This window comes from Xiphophorus couchianus, chromosome 11 (genome assembly GCF_001444195.1).
Source record: "Xiphophorus couchianus chromosome 11, X_couchianus-1.0, whole genome shotgun sequence".
NCBI classification, from domain to species: Eukaryota; Metazoa; Chordata; class Actinopteri; order Cyprinodontiformes; family Poeciliidae; genus Xiphophorus; species Xiphophorus couchianus.
The window spans coordinates 4,451,980-4,466,315 of record NC_040238.1 but is presented as its reverse complement, the minus strand read 5'-3'; the positions used below and the strand labels follow the sequence as shown (position 1 = coordinate 4,466,315).

The following is a 14,336-nucleotide window of genomic DNA, read 5'->3' as shown; positions in this document are numbered from 1 at the left end:
TTGTTCAGAGGCATCAGGTTTGTGTTTGATGACTCAGACGCTGCAGGCTGAAAGCATCCGTTTTGTGCCTGAGGTTAAGAGTCACTTCGAGTTGCAGTAGGTGAAGTTATGACTTGTGTTTGCATTTTACTGCACAGTTGATATTTAACAGATTTTTCTAGTCATTGAAAGACTGAATCAATTCCTTTAAGATGCTAAGTTGTAGTTTTCCAAAGATAACTTAGCATCCACTTACAAGAATGAGGCTCCTGGTTGGTTTTGTTTAGGACAAATGACTATTTTTCTGTTTGACATTACCTCCAAACTTCACTTACTCAAACATTTAAAGAGTACGATAGCTGACACAGCAGTTTTTAATGATAGTGGATTAATTGAAAACTGGAATATCGGATCTGAGTAGAGTATTGAGAATCAGTTTCCGTTGGACTCGGGGAGAAAACCCCGAGTCTCAGTGCCAGAGTTATAGAGTTTTATATCTTCAAGTGAGAGATTGTCTTCAGTGAAGAGGAGTAACCCACAAGTCTGGGATGGTGAAGAATAAACAGAATAAATAAAAGCTCATCTGATCAACTATGAAACAAGCTGTGACAAGAAAGCTGCGTTTTCTTCACAACGGTATCTGGGTTAACCTTCAGGATAAAGTGAGGAGCTGAAACAGGAGCATGAGAATAGAAATGTTCCTATAATTTATAAAATATCTTATTTTTACTTATTTTGACATAAATATGTATTGTTCATACCCATCTTAAATATAGCTATGCTAATTTTATAGTGGGCATTTATTACTCAGGTTTTCCTGGAATCTTGGGTTCAATAACCTTTTGCCCCTTTTGTGAACCAACAGGAGGTCACTGTTTTTATTTGTGTAATGATTTCAAAATGCAAGCCTTTAAAATATCAATTTGCTGTTATTATTGACTGAATGTCAAAGTTTCTCTTAGTTGGGTCCTGTAACCTCCGAGTTAAACACTCTGGTTCCTAGAGTCTCTGAAAAACACAACATGCTATAAAACATTTAATGTTCTTTCTGTTTTACATGATCTGTTTAAACCAAATGAAGTTCAGGGGCTTCATCTGTGCTGGCTGAGCAGGCAATGTGGTTTCTTTTTTATTATAAACTTGGCAATGTTGCTAAATTTATTAGAGGGGAAGAGGAATAAGCCTTTTTATTTTTAAGCTATGACGCGTCATCGGAATGCCACAAAAGTGAAACTGGACTTTGATGCTGATCATTAAATTCCAAACAAAAATACCAAAAAGTGTAATAATTTAGGTTTATACTGTATGAAAACTCAGAAGAGTCGACACTTTGAGTGAATCTAATTGTGCGCATTTACACTGGAGTGTTGGTGTAAGTTTAATCGATGTTATTGACAAACTTAATGGGATTTTCTGACTTTTAGAAGCAATTCCCACTGGACAGCAATTGGACATAGATGGGGGATATTCTGCTTTCCCTTCCTGAAATTCATTTTTGGATATCTCTGAATCCTCCATCTACAATTGTCAGAAATGCAAACGTTACTTAGAAATTTTGTTTGAATTTGGTGTTTGGGACAGAATGTACATTTCTACCTTGAAAAGCACCTGCAACACAACATAATATACACAATATAACATGGTAGATTTTTTTTCTACTTAAATGTTAATGAGCAAAAAACTAAAGTAAATGACTGAACAAATAACACACATTTTCTCTCCTCAAGTCTGTGAGAGATCTATATTTGTGAGGTCAGTTAATTATTGCAGGATTTACAGCCTACAGATTTACAGCCTACAAACAGGTTTTTTCAGAATGATAAAAAAACAAACCCTCCTGAAACCTAAGAGGGCGGGATGAGGGTCCAGAATTGAAACCCAGCAGCTTCAGTTCATTCATTCCGCTGTTTCCCGTCTCTAACATGCCACCGGATTCTTCCGCCGCCAACAAAGTCACTGATTACGAGGCGGCGACCTCCTTCCTGGGAGAATGGGGAGCTTTCCAGCGGCGGGTCTTTTTCCTCCTCAGCCTGAGCGTCGTCCCTAATGGACTCACCGCCTTCTCCATCGTGTTTCTGGCCGACACGCCGGATCACCGCTGCGCGCTGCCCGCGCACCTGAACCTCAGCGCGGCGTGGAGGAACAGCAGCATCCCGCTGGAGGAGGATGCGATCCGGGACGGCGCTTTGGTGCCCAGCAAGTGCTCCAGATACAAAGTGGAGAATTTGTTGAAATACTCGGAGAGAGGTTTGCTACCATTAGACGTTAATCTGTCTAATGTGCCCAAAGAAAGCTGCCTGGACGGATGGGAGTTTGACCACAGCGTGTACACATCTACTATTGTCTCTGAGGTGGGTTCAGCTTCTGACTCATCGGATGATGCTGCCGATGCCAGTGAAGATAACAGTGTAATAGAAAATTACCAAATTACTTAACCTTATAATGAGGTTACATATGGAAATCCAATTTTATTAGTATGGTTAAAAAATGATGATAGTTTTGCAAATAATATTCCCCAAAGTTAAAACTTTTTAGCTACATTTGACAAATATTTGTGTGTGATGCATTTTAAAACTATAATTTTTATGAAACCTACTTTTTTTTTCTTAATGTGTATTTTATCTGTGCACGATTTCCTGATCTAATCTATGCTGCTTGTTTCCACATTTTGTGTATTTTCCTGTCCTATGCAGTGGAACCTAGTGTGTGATGAAAGTTGGAAGAGCCCACTGACGTCTTCCATCTTCTTCTGTGGTGTTTTCACTGGCTCTTTAATTTCTGGACAGCTCTCTGACAGGTGGTGGACCTGTTTGTAGTTTTAGAGAAAGATGGCAGCATGAATCATTTTGTATCCTACAAGTTCTCCATGAATACAGAAGGAATCTGATGCACTCACATAAATAATAACTAAAAAAACAATAACTCAAAACAGACAATATTTCTTTGACTGGCTCTGGTCAGTCCTGTTTGTTAAATGCACGAAATCTTAATGCCCATATTTGGTCTATAAATGCATTAACTCACTACACACAATACGATTTTTTTGACTTTATTAAATTACCTGCAGCTTATTTTTCCCCTTTTATGTTTTAGAAAATTGTAGAAATTGTCAAAATTGGACCCATCAGCTTAGATTATAAGGAAAAGTCCTCAGTACTCAGGAAAACCCTGATCATTAGGTTTAACCTTTGACTAAGATAATCATTGTTCACAAGTTTACCCAAGACTCAAGACAATGCTGTTCTGTCAATCAGTCACAAACTTTCAACAATAAAACACCCGGGTCAAATCTTAGCCCAACATGACTAAGATCGTCTGAGTGAAGTGTTCAGGTTTCAGAACGACGTGGAAAAGACGGGTAAGCATACCTGTAGAGGTGCTTCCCTGATCATGAACATATCAGATAAATCAAATAAGATATCACCAAGAGAAGAGTGAACCTCCACAAGTCCAGATCTTTTGATATAAACAGCAGAAATCATTCAGTTCAGGAAATACAACAGATTAGAAATATTCCTTATTCAGAAAACAATGGGTTCCGTGTCCTAGATATGAGCATGATGGGTGTTGAAGATAAATCCCCAAACAGCAGGATTGTGAAGTAGCTGCCTGAAACTGTTAGAGTATTTTTCACAGTAAAACGAGTAACAATTTAAAGTAACTAACTCGTTTCAGAAAGCATATATCTGTCCCTGACAAATGTTGAAAGATTTAAGCGAAGTGGGAAGATCCTAGAGACATTTTACAAATGAGTTTAATATGTGAGCAAGGCGTTGTGTACAAACCTGAGTTACACCAGTTTTGTTTTAATGAATGGAGCAAAATCCAAACAAACTACTGCAAGAGGCTTATAACAGGATACCTAAAACATTCAACCCATCACAGTTTAAAAGTCAATCTTCTTATTGTGAGGATATTTATGGACAGTTTATTTAGCTTCACAAAAATACACCTTAGAAGAAAATCTGTTTGTGCAGTTAGTACAAATTCTACTTTATTTTCACTTAGTTTTCATGTCTACAGTTGAAAATGTGTTTTGAGAGTCAATTTATTTATGCACTTAATGTCTTCTCACATTTTAAAAATGAGCCAATTCCTCTTAACACTGCTCCAAATAGTAGGAGTAAACAAGCTATTATGAACTCGATTGACTGTGACTTTTTGTCATGTCCTCACTTTATACAATCCGTTTACTTTCCAATTAATTTATCCTAAATGTTAATTTCAGGTTTGGGAGGAAAATCGTGATGTTTGCCACCATAGCCCTGCAGGCGGTTTCCAGATTCATTCAAGTGTTCTCTCCAAGCTGGATGGTTTTCTGTGCTTTGTATTTTATCATGGGGATGGGCCAAGTTTCAAATTATATTGTTGCATTTGTTTTAGGTAAATCAGCTCAAATATTTTCAAATTATTCATTATTACTTAAACCCAGTTTAACGAACGTGACTTAAATTTGTCTGTTATGACTTTGCTTTAAGGAATGGAGGTTCTGGGCCCTCGTACCCGGACAGTTTTCTCCACGGCTGCGGTCAGTCTGTTCTTTGGTGTGGGCTACATGCTTCTGCCGCTGTTTGCGTTCTTCATCACTGACTGGCGGATGCTGCTGCTGGCCCTGATGCTACCCAGCGGCCTGTGTCTGCCTCTCTGGTGGTAGGTGGGTGTATGTTGCCATGTCTGTGTCCAATTCTTTCCAAAGTTTGAGTTTGATAATTTACTTACAATGCCTTTATTTTTTTCTGAAATGATGCTTTATTAGGACAATTAAAGATGCTTTACATAAAATCTGTCATTTCCATTCACGCGTTGATAATGGTAAGCTACTGGATCAGTCCTATCTGGGGCAACAATCAATTATCTTTATTAGGTTTTTTTTACAATGTCTTATGTTCAACAGATTTTCCTTTTGAAATAAATTATGTAGTTAGTAAAAGTTATTTCATTACCTTTGAACTAATTAACTTAAACTAAAAAAATAGATTAGATTTGAACCTTTTATTCATTTACAGTGCCTCACAATTGTATTTATATCTTTAAATTTTTATCATTAAGTGTCAGTTTATTCTTTTGGGATTTTCTTTAAAAATAAAATCTGAAAATGTGGTGTGTACCAGTAGAACCAGTAGTACCAGTAGTACCTTGTAGAACCAGTTTCTGCAGCTACGAGTCTCTGTTTTTCCTCTACTAGGTTTGAATGTCTAGTAACTGACGTCCTTCTGCATTATTCTTTGTAAAAAAGTCACTCCATCAGTCGAGCATTTGTGAATATCAGTTTTCAACTTTTGCCACATATCTTCAAATGTATTTAGGTCAGGACTTTTCTGTTACTTTAACTCATAAAAATGTTTTGTTGCTCAGTTAATGCTATGTGAATATCTGCTCCAGTTTCAAGTCTTTTGCAATCCATCTTTCAATCAACTGACCAGCCTCCCCGCAGCATGACACGGCTTCCACCATGTTTCCTGATAGTGATGCTCTTTTAGTCATGTGGATTGCTGTTTTTTTTTTTGAATGTTTGCCAGGAGAATTCCTTTTGGTATTATCTGACCAAAGCAAAGTTTTTCATGCGTTTGCAGTGTCATCTGCATGGTTTGTTGCTGACTGACAAATTAACTTATTTTAGCTTTCTTTGCACACTTCAAAGACATTTTTGGAAGGCATGACGTTTTCTGTCAGAAGATTAATCTACCTGAGGTACAGATCTCAGCTCAGATAAGCAATTGGTCTTGATGTGTTTGCGGTTGCATCATTCTCCGTTTCAGATCATTAGTGATCCATTTCAGCACATGGTGTTTGAACAGTACACCATGTGCTGTTCAAACGTGACAGTAGGTAAGATAAGTACTGAACACATCAACGTTTTTCAGCTGGTTTGCCATTTGTGGAATAAGTAATAAATTCAATATCACTTATACTGAAATTAAACGACACACAGAGGCGCTAAATCAGCTAGTTATTTCACTCTGCACTGGATTTTATTTAGGGGTGTCAGATGAAAAGAGGTTGTATGAAAATGCACTCAACACTTTAGACTTTTATTTGAAGATGGTTTTGGTTTGAGGTTGCATCATCTAAATGCAAAAAGAGATTCTAGGCGTCAGAATACATTTGCAAAGCACTGTAAAAGTAAAGATTTTCAGGATGTTTTACAATGTTGGCTTTGTTCTTTCAAGTGTTTTACTTGTTGGATTAAGAAAGCAAAGCATCCAATGTTAGTAGGTTTACAGTCTCATTTCTAAAAACGGTTAGTCTGTATGAGGGTATAAGGGTCATAAAAACATTATTTCAATGTTTATGGAAACATTTGAGCCACGTTTGCCAAACTGACTTTGGTCAGATGATACTGCAAATATTACTAGAGTCATCTGTTGGAAAAACCTTGAAAGAAGAAAGATCAATGTGATTTGTAATGTAAAACAAACAGGACAAAAATCTCTCCATAACTGAAGTCTATGAACCTGTTTCTGTAGAGCAGTGAGTGAGTTTATGTGATCAGAACCGGTGATCAGAACCGGTGATCAGAACCGGTGATCAGAACCGGTCTGCTGCATCAGGCTCTGAAATACATTCTCTTGCATTTCATTATGTGCTCAGATTGATTTAGATTCATCATTATTCTCTAAAATAATTTAGCTTTTTTCTTGTTGACTTTGTTGCAGGTTCATTCCAGAGTCTCCTCGATGGTTGCTCTCTCAAGGAAGAACAGAAGAAGCCGAGGCCATACTGAGAAATGCAGCTGAAATGAACAACATTGAGCCTCCAACAGTCATCTTTAGCTCTTTACAGGTGAGAACATCCTTCATTAGAGAAATTTAAACATCTACTGCAGTTTCCTACAGCCTAAATATTTTGTAAAGACAAATTTGTCAATTTTTCAAAATGTTTTAATCAAATAATTGCTATAATTAAACTGTAAAGAAACAGCCTCTGGAGTATCATAAATGAAACTACTTAGATTAGTTGTGAGTGGATGTAAATATAGATATATTTTTCAATTTTCAGTTTTTGTGTGTTCTTGGAAGCAAAATATATTCAGGAATTAGCTTCTTATTGTTAAAGGAATATTATTATTTTGATACATATTACAACTTATTTTGCAGTTTAATTGTTCCAAGATAGGAAATAATTAAGGGATACAACTCCTTGCAGTTTTTCCCTCTACATTTGGATTCCTCTCTTGCAAATATACAGTACATGCACCATAACATTTTCAACTTGCCTTGAAAACATTATAACCACAAAAACCAGTGGATAAATGTGAAGAGTAAGAAACCTTAAGGAACATGGCTGTAGAAAACAATCTGGTCAAATAAAGAAAATCTGGAAAGCAAAGTAACGATAACCTGGAAACAAACAAAAAACATCCCCACTGGAAACATGGTAATGGCAACATCATCCTGTGGGGTTGCTTTTTTAAAATGGGTCAGATTTTATGCTTGGACAGATGAAGCTGAATAGGAGACAATTTTCCAACCCAACAAAGAAGTTTAGAGTTCTGACAATTATAGGTAGACCAACAATGTAAAGATGCTGATCACTGCATTATTTAGTAGTAAAAGGGCCCAGTCAAAGCCCAGATTAAAATGAATTGGAGAATCAGTGGCAAGGATGAAAGCATGCTTTTCACAACTGACTGCAGAAAAAAAAGGTTTCCATCTCTGGATGTACAAAGTTGGTAGAAACTACAAGTTCCCTCAGCAAGTGGGAGCAAACTCAAAAGCCTCAGTGTCATTACGGTACCTCTTGGCTGATGTCTCAGCTTGTTAATTAGACGTCTGTTGTTGTTCTTCATGCTCCGCTGCTCCGCAGAACAGAGTGAAGACTGAGGAGAGGAGGCCCTGCAACATCTGTGACCTGCTCCGTTCTCCAAACATCCGCTGGATCTCGATCACGCTGTGGGTGATCTGGTGAGTCCATGCAGTCCCAGTGGGCCTCCACATTCCACACACACACATACACACACACTACAGTTAGATACACACAAGCACACACTTTGATTAGATACAGTTCTGCACATGCAGTACACACACAGTCCTTCCATGTGTCACCTTTTGTTCATGTGTCATGTAAAGTAAATTTCAGAGCTTTTTTGTGAACATCAAAGACACGTCGAGTTCTGTGCAGCGACTGCTATGATGGAAACCAGGATTTATGCAAAAACACAGCAGGATGCACTGTGTGTCCTGAGTGGAACAACAAGTGCAGTTTGATTTTTTTAACTATTACAAGGAACAATGTTTCAAACTACAAGTTTTCTTGGAATAGTTTTTACAAATACAGGACTTTTTTACCTAAAATAAAGCATAACAAAGACTTTTTTATGTTTACGATTTGTAAAAATATGAAATGATTTAAGTAGAACTTTGTAATTATAACATAATAATGTATAAGATGTGGTTGTCTTACAACCACATCATTTGTTGGAATGAATAAATATTTCTAATGTAGAAAATAAAAAAAGCAGCTTGAGGTGGAAACTTTACAGTTAGTTTAAAATGCAATTATGCATTCAACAAATATAAAGTTAATATTCTGACTAAAATATTCTAACACGTAAAGATTTAATATTTTTGGATTCATGCTTCAGGAACACCATCACCATCGCCTACTTTGCCCTTTCCCTGAACACGGCGAACCTCAACGGAAACGCCTACTTCAACTGCTTCCTGTCCGCCCTGATGGAGATGCCAGCCTACATTCTGTCCTGGGTTATGTTTCGCTGGTGCTCCAGACGAATGAGTGTTTTCTCATCACTCTCCTCAGGAGGGTTGTTTCTACTCATCATACAGCTCGTACCAGCACGTATGAAATTACTGTTTACACAGTTTTATCATATTTTGTTGTATAAACTAATTAAATTCATGTTTTATTTGCTGTAGACTTAGCTGCTCTGTCCATAACGTTTGAGATGTTGGGGAAGTTTGCGGTGTCCACTGCCTTTGCCGTTGTGTACGCCTACACAGCAGAGCTGTACCCCACTGTGCTGAGGAACACGGCTGTCGGCGCCTGCTCCATGGCCTCCAGGATAGGCAGCATTATTGCTCCATTTTTCATCTATTTACGTAAGTCTGTCATCTTCTTTTGCTTCATTAGGTTAATGAGTTAAGAACTGATAAATGTATTAATATAGTGGTCAGTTCAAGTGATTGCACTTTAAGTTTTTATGATTTTTCTCCTGATCTCTCTAGTTGTCTTAGTGTTGGTTTCTTATTTTAAAACACCCGTCCAGTTTTAGGAGTATTTTCAGGTGTAAACATGTTAAAAGGCCTTTGAATAAATATGTTTTTAGCTGTAGTTTTAAGTAGCAACATTCAACTTTGTGTTACTTGGCCATGACTATGTGGCATAAAGGCACTCTTCAAAATAGGAAAATAAAAACTTGGTATTTACGTAAACCAAATGTGTGTTTATGTTCTTCAGTCATGAAATGAGAGCAAGTGAAAACCTGGGAGTTTGAACTTTCCTACATCTGCAGACAGAGAAATAGTTAAAACGTTTTGTAGAACAAGTGGAACAGTGATAACAAAGGTTGGATGATAACCCAAGTTTAACTACATGCAAGGAGATAAAGAAAAAGAGTTTTAATTGAAAATACAAAAAACGTACAAAAAACTGGGAGGAGACTGCAGGGATCCAGGGAACAGGAGTGGGTGAGAGAGAGGTGGCCAAGTACTGGGAGGGAGAATGCTGGAACAATAGACCTGAGCTGATTGGCTAAAGGTTGCAGGTGTGAGGGGAGAGAGCACACTTCAAAAAAAATAATCTTACCAAATATTTTGTTCTGATTTTTTACTTCAAATATCTTAGTACATTGAAAAAAGACAAAACTAACTTACAAATAACTTAAGCTAGATTTAGGCACTTGTTTTAAGTGAATAATTCCTTAATATTAACAAAAAAGTTCTAGTTCCATTGGTAGATTATTTCACTTGTAACATAGAAAAAATGAATTTGGTGAAATAATCTGCCAATGGAACTAGAGATATTTCAATCATATTAAGGAAATATTGACTTAAAACAAGCTCTTATAACTTGCTTAAAAAGTTACTTGTAAGTAAGTTTTGTTTTATTGCAAGTGCACTAAGATATTTACACTAGAAACTAGACCAAATTACTTGGTAACGTTTTGTATTTTTGCAGTGCAGAAGGCAGGCTGGGGGGGGGAGGAAGGCACAAGGGGCGAGGGAGATAAACAAACGGGAACTAGAAAAACAAATCTAACTGAAACAAAGAATAACTGAGCAGAAGGAATGAATAAACTAAATCTAACTAGAAAAATGAAGACTGAAAGACTGAACTAAAGTAAAACAGACACAAGGAAAATAAAGCAAACAGATAATAATCAAAACTATAAGCCCAAAATCCAAAAACAGCCCAAGGTCCTGACACTCATCACCATTCAGTCAGCAGAAAGTCAGAGAGGTAAAACTAAATCTCCAGACGACCTGCAGAAAGAAGGACATAAACTCAGATTGTGGTTTGGTTTCTGTGGGGAATTTGCATTTTCTTCACGTTTATACTGTGGTTTTTATAGGGTGCTAACGCTTTAGCTCCACTGCCCACAAACATGTTAGGGTAATTTTGGTGTGTAAGATGCCCATAGGGGTGAGTGTGTGTGTCTATCCCTGGATATGGCCACCAGCTTTACTGACCCTACAGGGATAAGCAGGTGTAGATAATGGATGGAAATAAATACGGGGTCCTAGAATTGAGGACTTATCTGTGTAACGCCACCTGCTGTGCTTTAAGATCTTTGTAATCGAGGAGGAAACCACATTTTACAACCAAGTAGAGCCCAAGGCAGAAATACACCATCAACCAGTCACTTGGAGACAAAAACTCTCTGTAATTGTCTGACTTTGTTTGTTTTGTGGTTTACAGCAGCTGAGCAGTCCATTGATTGTAGACAAGGTTGTTTTTCACTATCCTTTCTCCTCCGTTTGATGTTGCGACACAGGAACCTATTCGGTCTCCCTGCCTTACATCCTAATGGGAAGCCTGACCGCTGTGGCGGGGTTGCTGAGCCTCCTGCTGCCTGAGAGCTTTGGAATGCCGCTGCCGGACACAATCAGTCACATGCAGCAGTTTCCTGGGTAAGACTGACCCTCCAGGCCTCTGGAGGGTCATTTTAAATATTCATTTTAAATATTTTACAAGCCTGATCTTGGAATAATATTACAAAGATTTACTTATATTTTTCAGAAAAAGGAAAATACATTTGATGGCTTGTTGAGCTGGCGTAGGATAAATGGGGTTTAATTATTCAAAGTATTTTGTCTGTATTCTAAGGTGAAACACAATGTTCAGTCATCAACCTGACACTCATCATGTTGGAGCTCTAACTGTAAAACTAGACCGACCAGGAACAGAAACTAACTTTAGCATAATGAATAATCAAGTTGACAATCCTCAGCAAAAAGCGTATTTGTGATTTTGAAAGTGTTTTCGTGCTGTAAAGTATGTTTTTCTTTCATTATTTTTGTCAATATACATATAAATTGAGCATAGCATTAGCTGGCAACATGAAGGATAGGAAGAGAACTGCAGCTGTTTAAAATGTGACATCTACAGTTAAAACCAGACATTTACACACTCTGAACATAAATGTTTGTTTTTCTCTTTTATGGAACTTGAACCTTTTCTGTTTTAGGTCAGTTAGGATCATTAAAAAACTGCTTTACCTTGGTAAACACCAGATTACTTGGTGCAGTATTTTTTTTATTTTCTTTGATTTCGGAAATGTACAAAAGCTAATAGAATTATGCCTTCAAAAAAAGCTCAGGTAATGGAGTCGCTCCTTCAAATGCTTCATGTAGATAAATTGGCAACATGTGTATGAAGGATGCAGATGTGCTGAAAGTCATGGGCGAGATGACCACTTACGTTTTTATGTTTCTCCAGATGTTGTCAAAAGACACCAAACACTAAAGATGAGGAAAAAGCTGCAGAAGAAAAGTCTCTGGTCAGAAGGAGCAGCCCTCAAATCAATCAGCAGCCATGAAGTCCAGGAGTGCAGAAATGAAAAATTCCATCTGATGTGGGAAACCAAACAGAAAAACATTTTAAATGATTCTTTGTCCAACATTTCCATGAACACCATTAACATACCGTACCAATACCTGCACCGTTCTACTGTGCATCACTGTTACCATTAATACAACTTCAGCCACAGTCGATAGTGCTGATAAACTGAAAATGATGTAGCAGAATAAAAAGTTTATAAAGTAAAGTTACTCAAATACAGGTTAGTCTTTACCTTAAATTTTGGTTTTACATCCAACACTGTGAAATTGTCAGATTGTCATCATCTTGGTCTTAAGTCCTTGTGAAAAAATGTGAAAATGTGAGAATTTGATGAGTCAAACAATGATGACTAGGTGACTGGGTCGGCGCGTTGTTGTGGGGCGTCAGAAACGGTCCAAAGAAGAAACATTGAATTGACCAGGGAGACTGAAGGCGATCCAATATTCAAGCTGCTGGATTTATGTTGAGCACTAAAATTACTCCAATAAAATTTGCATTACTCATTTTAAAACCTTTGAGTCTGCTGTTCACCAGGTTTTAAAGGCAGAGGATTATTTTAAGACCGAAAGGCTTTAATCTACGTTACCGCCAGAGGGCGATGTAGGCAAGCAAATGTATGTGGATGAAATGATGAAAACCAGATTTCTACTCCCTAGAGCAGGAGTGTCAAACTCATATCAAAACAGGACAGACTTTCCAAATAGCAAAACTTCCCTTTAACAGGAAGATTTTCCAAAGCAGTTCAACTCTGGGCCAATTATTTTAATCGGTTTAAAGTAAAGTAAGCTTAAGCAATATATCATAGAGGATCCATGCAGTGACATTGAAAGGCAGCTCATTTTTCTTCAGCGTTAGTTTCTATGTTTAAATTTATATTCTTGTTTAACGCAAATAGTTTGAATTTCTGAATTATTAAAACATGCACATTGTTTTTGAAATATTTCGATAAAATTTCAAGTATTGAGTAGATGCAAAAATGCGTGTTGAAATGTAAAAGACCCAAACATATTGATAATATTGATAGAAAAGATAATTATCTTAATGCCATCACTAATCCCTACTTGCAGCCTCTAAGCTACATTTGCAGACATTTTTCCTTCATAACTGACTTTCAACCATGAGCTTCAGATTCCAACAGACTTGTTACACATTTCCTAGTTACACCTCTTTAAATTGTAGTTAAAATAAGAATATCTCAGTTGTGCTGCATTTTATTCAGAAGGATAGATGGAAATATAGAGTTGGAATTAGAAGCTAAGTCATTTTGAGTTAAGTAAATAAGAGAAACATTAGCATTACAAACTACAGTAGTTTATAACACTTTTACAGCATCAGAGTCTCCAGTTTTTTAATCTCGTCGTTCACCAGATTAGAAACATTTCCTCTAGTTTCCACCAGAGGGTGCTAAAAGCTCAAGAAACTCAAGGACAGAAATGTGCCATAGTCTGCCAACTTGTTGCTCTTGTGGCATTCAGCAACTCTTCCCACACGCTGCTACATGCTGGCCTTCAACTCGAACATCAGAAAAATCTACAAGGAGAGCAGAGAGGGAGACAAATAAAGTTTAAATATGTGTCTAACTACGATAAACTTTTTGGGGGTAAAATTACAGACATTTTTAAACATGAAAAAAATAAAGCCGACTTTTACTTCAGACCTATTTTGGCAGCCTGACAGTATTTCTCTCAGACTGAAAGCCTACTGTATCTTCTCTTCAGGGTCACAACATGTAACCCACGGCTCCTTGGTCTTCTTGTTTAGATCCAACTAAAAGACACTCCTCTTTGTGCAAAGGCATTAAACCCTTTACTAAATAACATTTCTATCCCATTGGCCCATTGTGTGATTGGAGGTGCAATTAAACTTTAACTTGCATGATGATGGCTGAGGTCTGTTAGGTTTCAGTTGACCTGGTAGTTGTGATGAATGTTTCTTTTCTCCTTCAGATAATTATCATGACATTAGAACAGTTGACCTTTAAGCCAGTGGCTGGTTGCTGAAACTAAATGTAATAAGAGTAACATTACTCCCACCACTAATGAAGCTCCAGTAGTGGATTTCTAGCAGAATGTCATGCTGACATTTCTTTCTGAAATAAAAGTACATGTTTATCTGTGTTTTTATTTCACTTAAAGATATTGTGAAGATTGTACTGTACAACCTGTCTGTGAATTCACTGATGTTGGGTGTGTTTCTTTTATCAGTTGCAAGTTAAAACTTGCTTGAAATAGAACAGAAATTAAATGGACAGAAATGTAACTTGAATAGAGAAAAGAAAGTGATTAAAATAGGAGCCGAGTTAAATAATTGTATTTCCAAACCTGATGGTTCTCAGA

The 14,336-nt window shown here is 37.2% G+C and overlaps 1 protein-coding gene and 1 long non-coding RNA gene across 2 annotated transcripts; one reads left to right on the top strand and one right to left on the bottom strand.

Moving 5' to 3' along the window:
- Positions 1 to 458: 458 nt before the first annotated feature.
- LOC114153185 (uncharacterized) lies at positions 459 to 11,984 on the bottom strand. Its single transcript, XR_003597289.1, has 3 exons — positions 11,860 to 11,984; positions 7,717 to 7,908; positions 459 to 522 (listed from the first exon to the last, which is right to left on the bottom strand). It is a non-coding gene; the product is annotated as an uncharacterized LOC114153185 (long non-coding RNA).
- LOC114153181 (solute carrier family 22 member 4-like) lies at positions 1,042 to 12,597 on the top strand. Its single transcript, XM_028031553.1, has 10 exons — positions 1,042 to 2,330; positions 2,673 to 2,776; positions 4,208 to 4,362; positions 4,458 to 4,629; positions 6,636 to 6,762; positions 7,786 to 7,883; positions 8,564 to 8,778; positions 8,856 to 9,038; positions 10,934 to 11,069; positions 11,878 to 12,597. Exons 1-10 carry the CDS (start codon positions 1,902 to 1,904, stop codon positions 11,975 to 11,977), a joined length of 1,719 nt encoding a protein of 572 aa, XP_027887354.1. The 5' UTR covers positions 1,042 to 1,901; the 3' UTR covers positions 11,978 to 12,597.
- Positions 12,598 to 14,336: the final 1,739 nt, after the last annotated feature.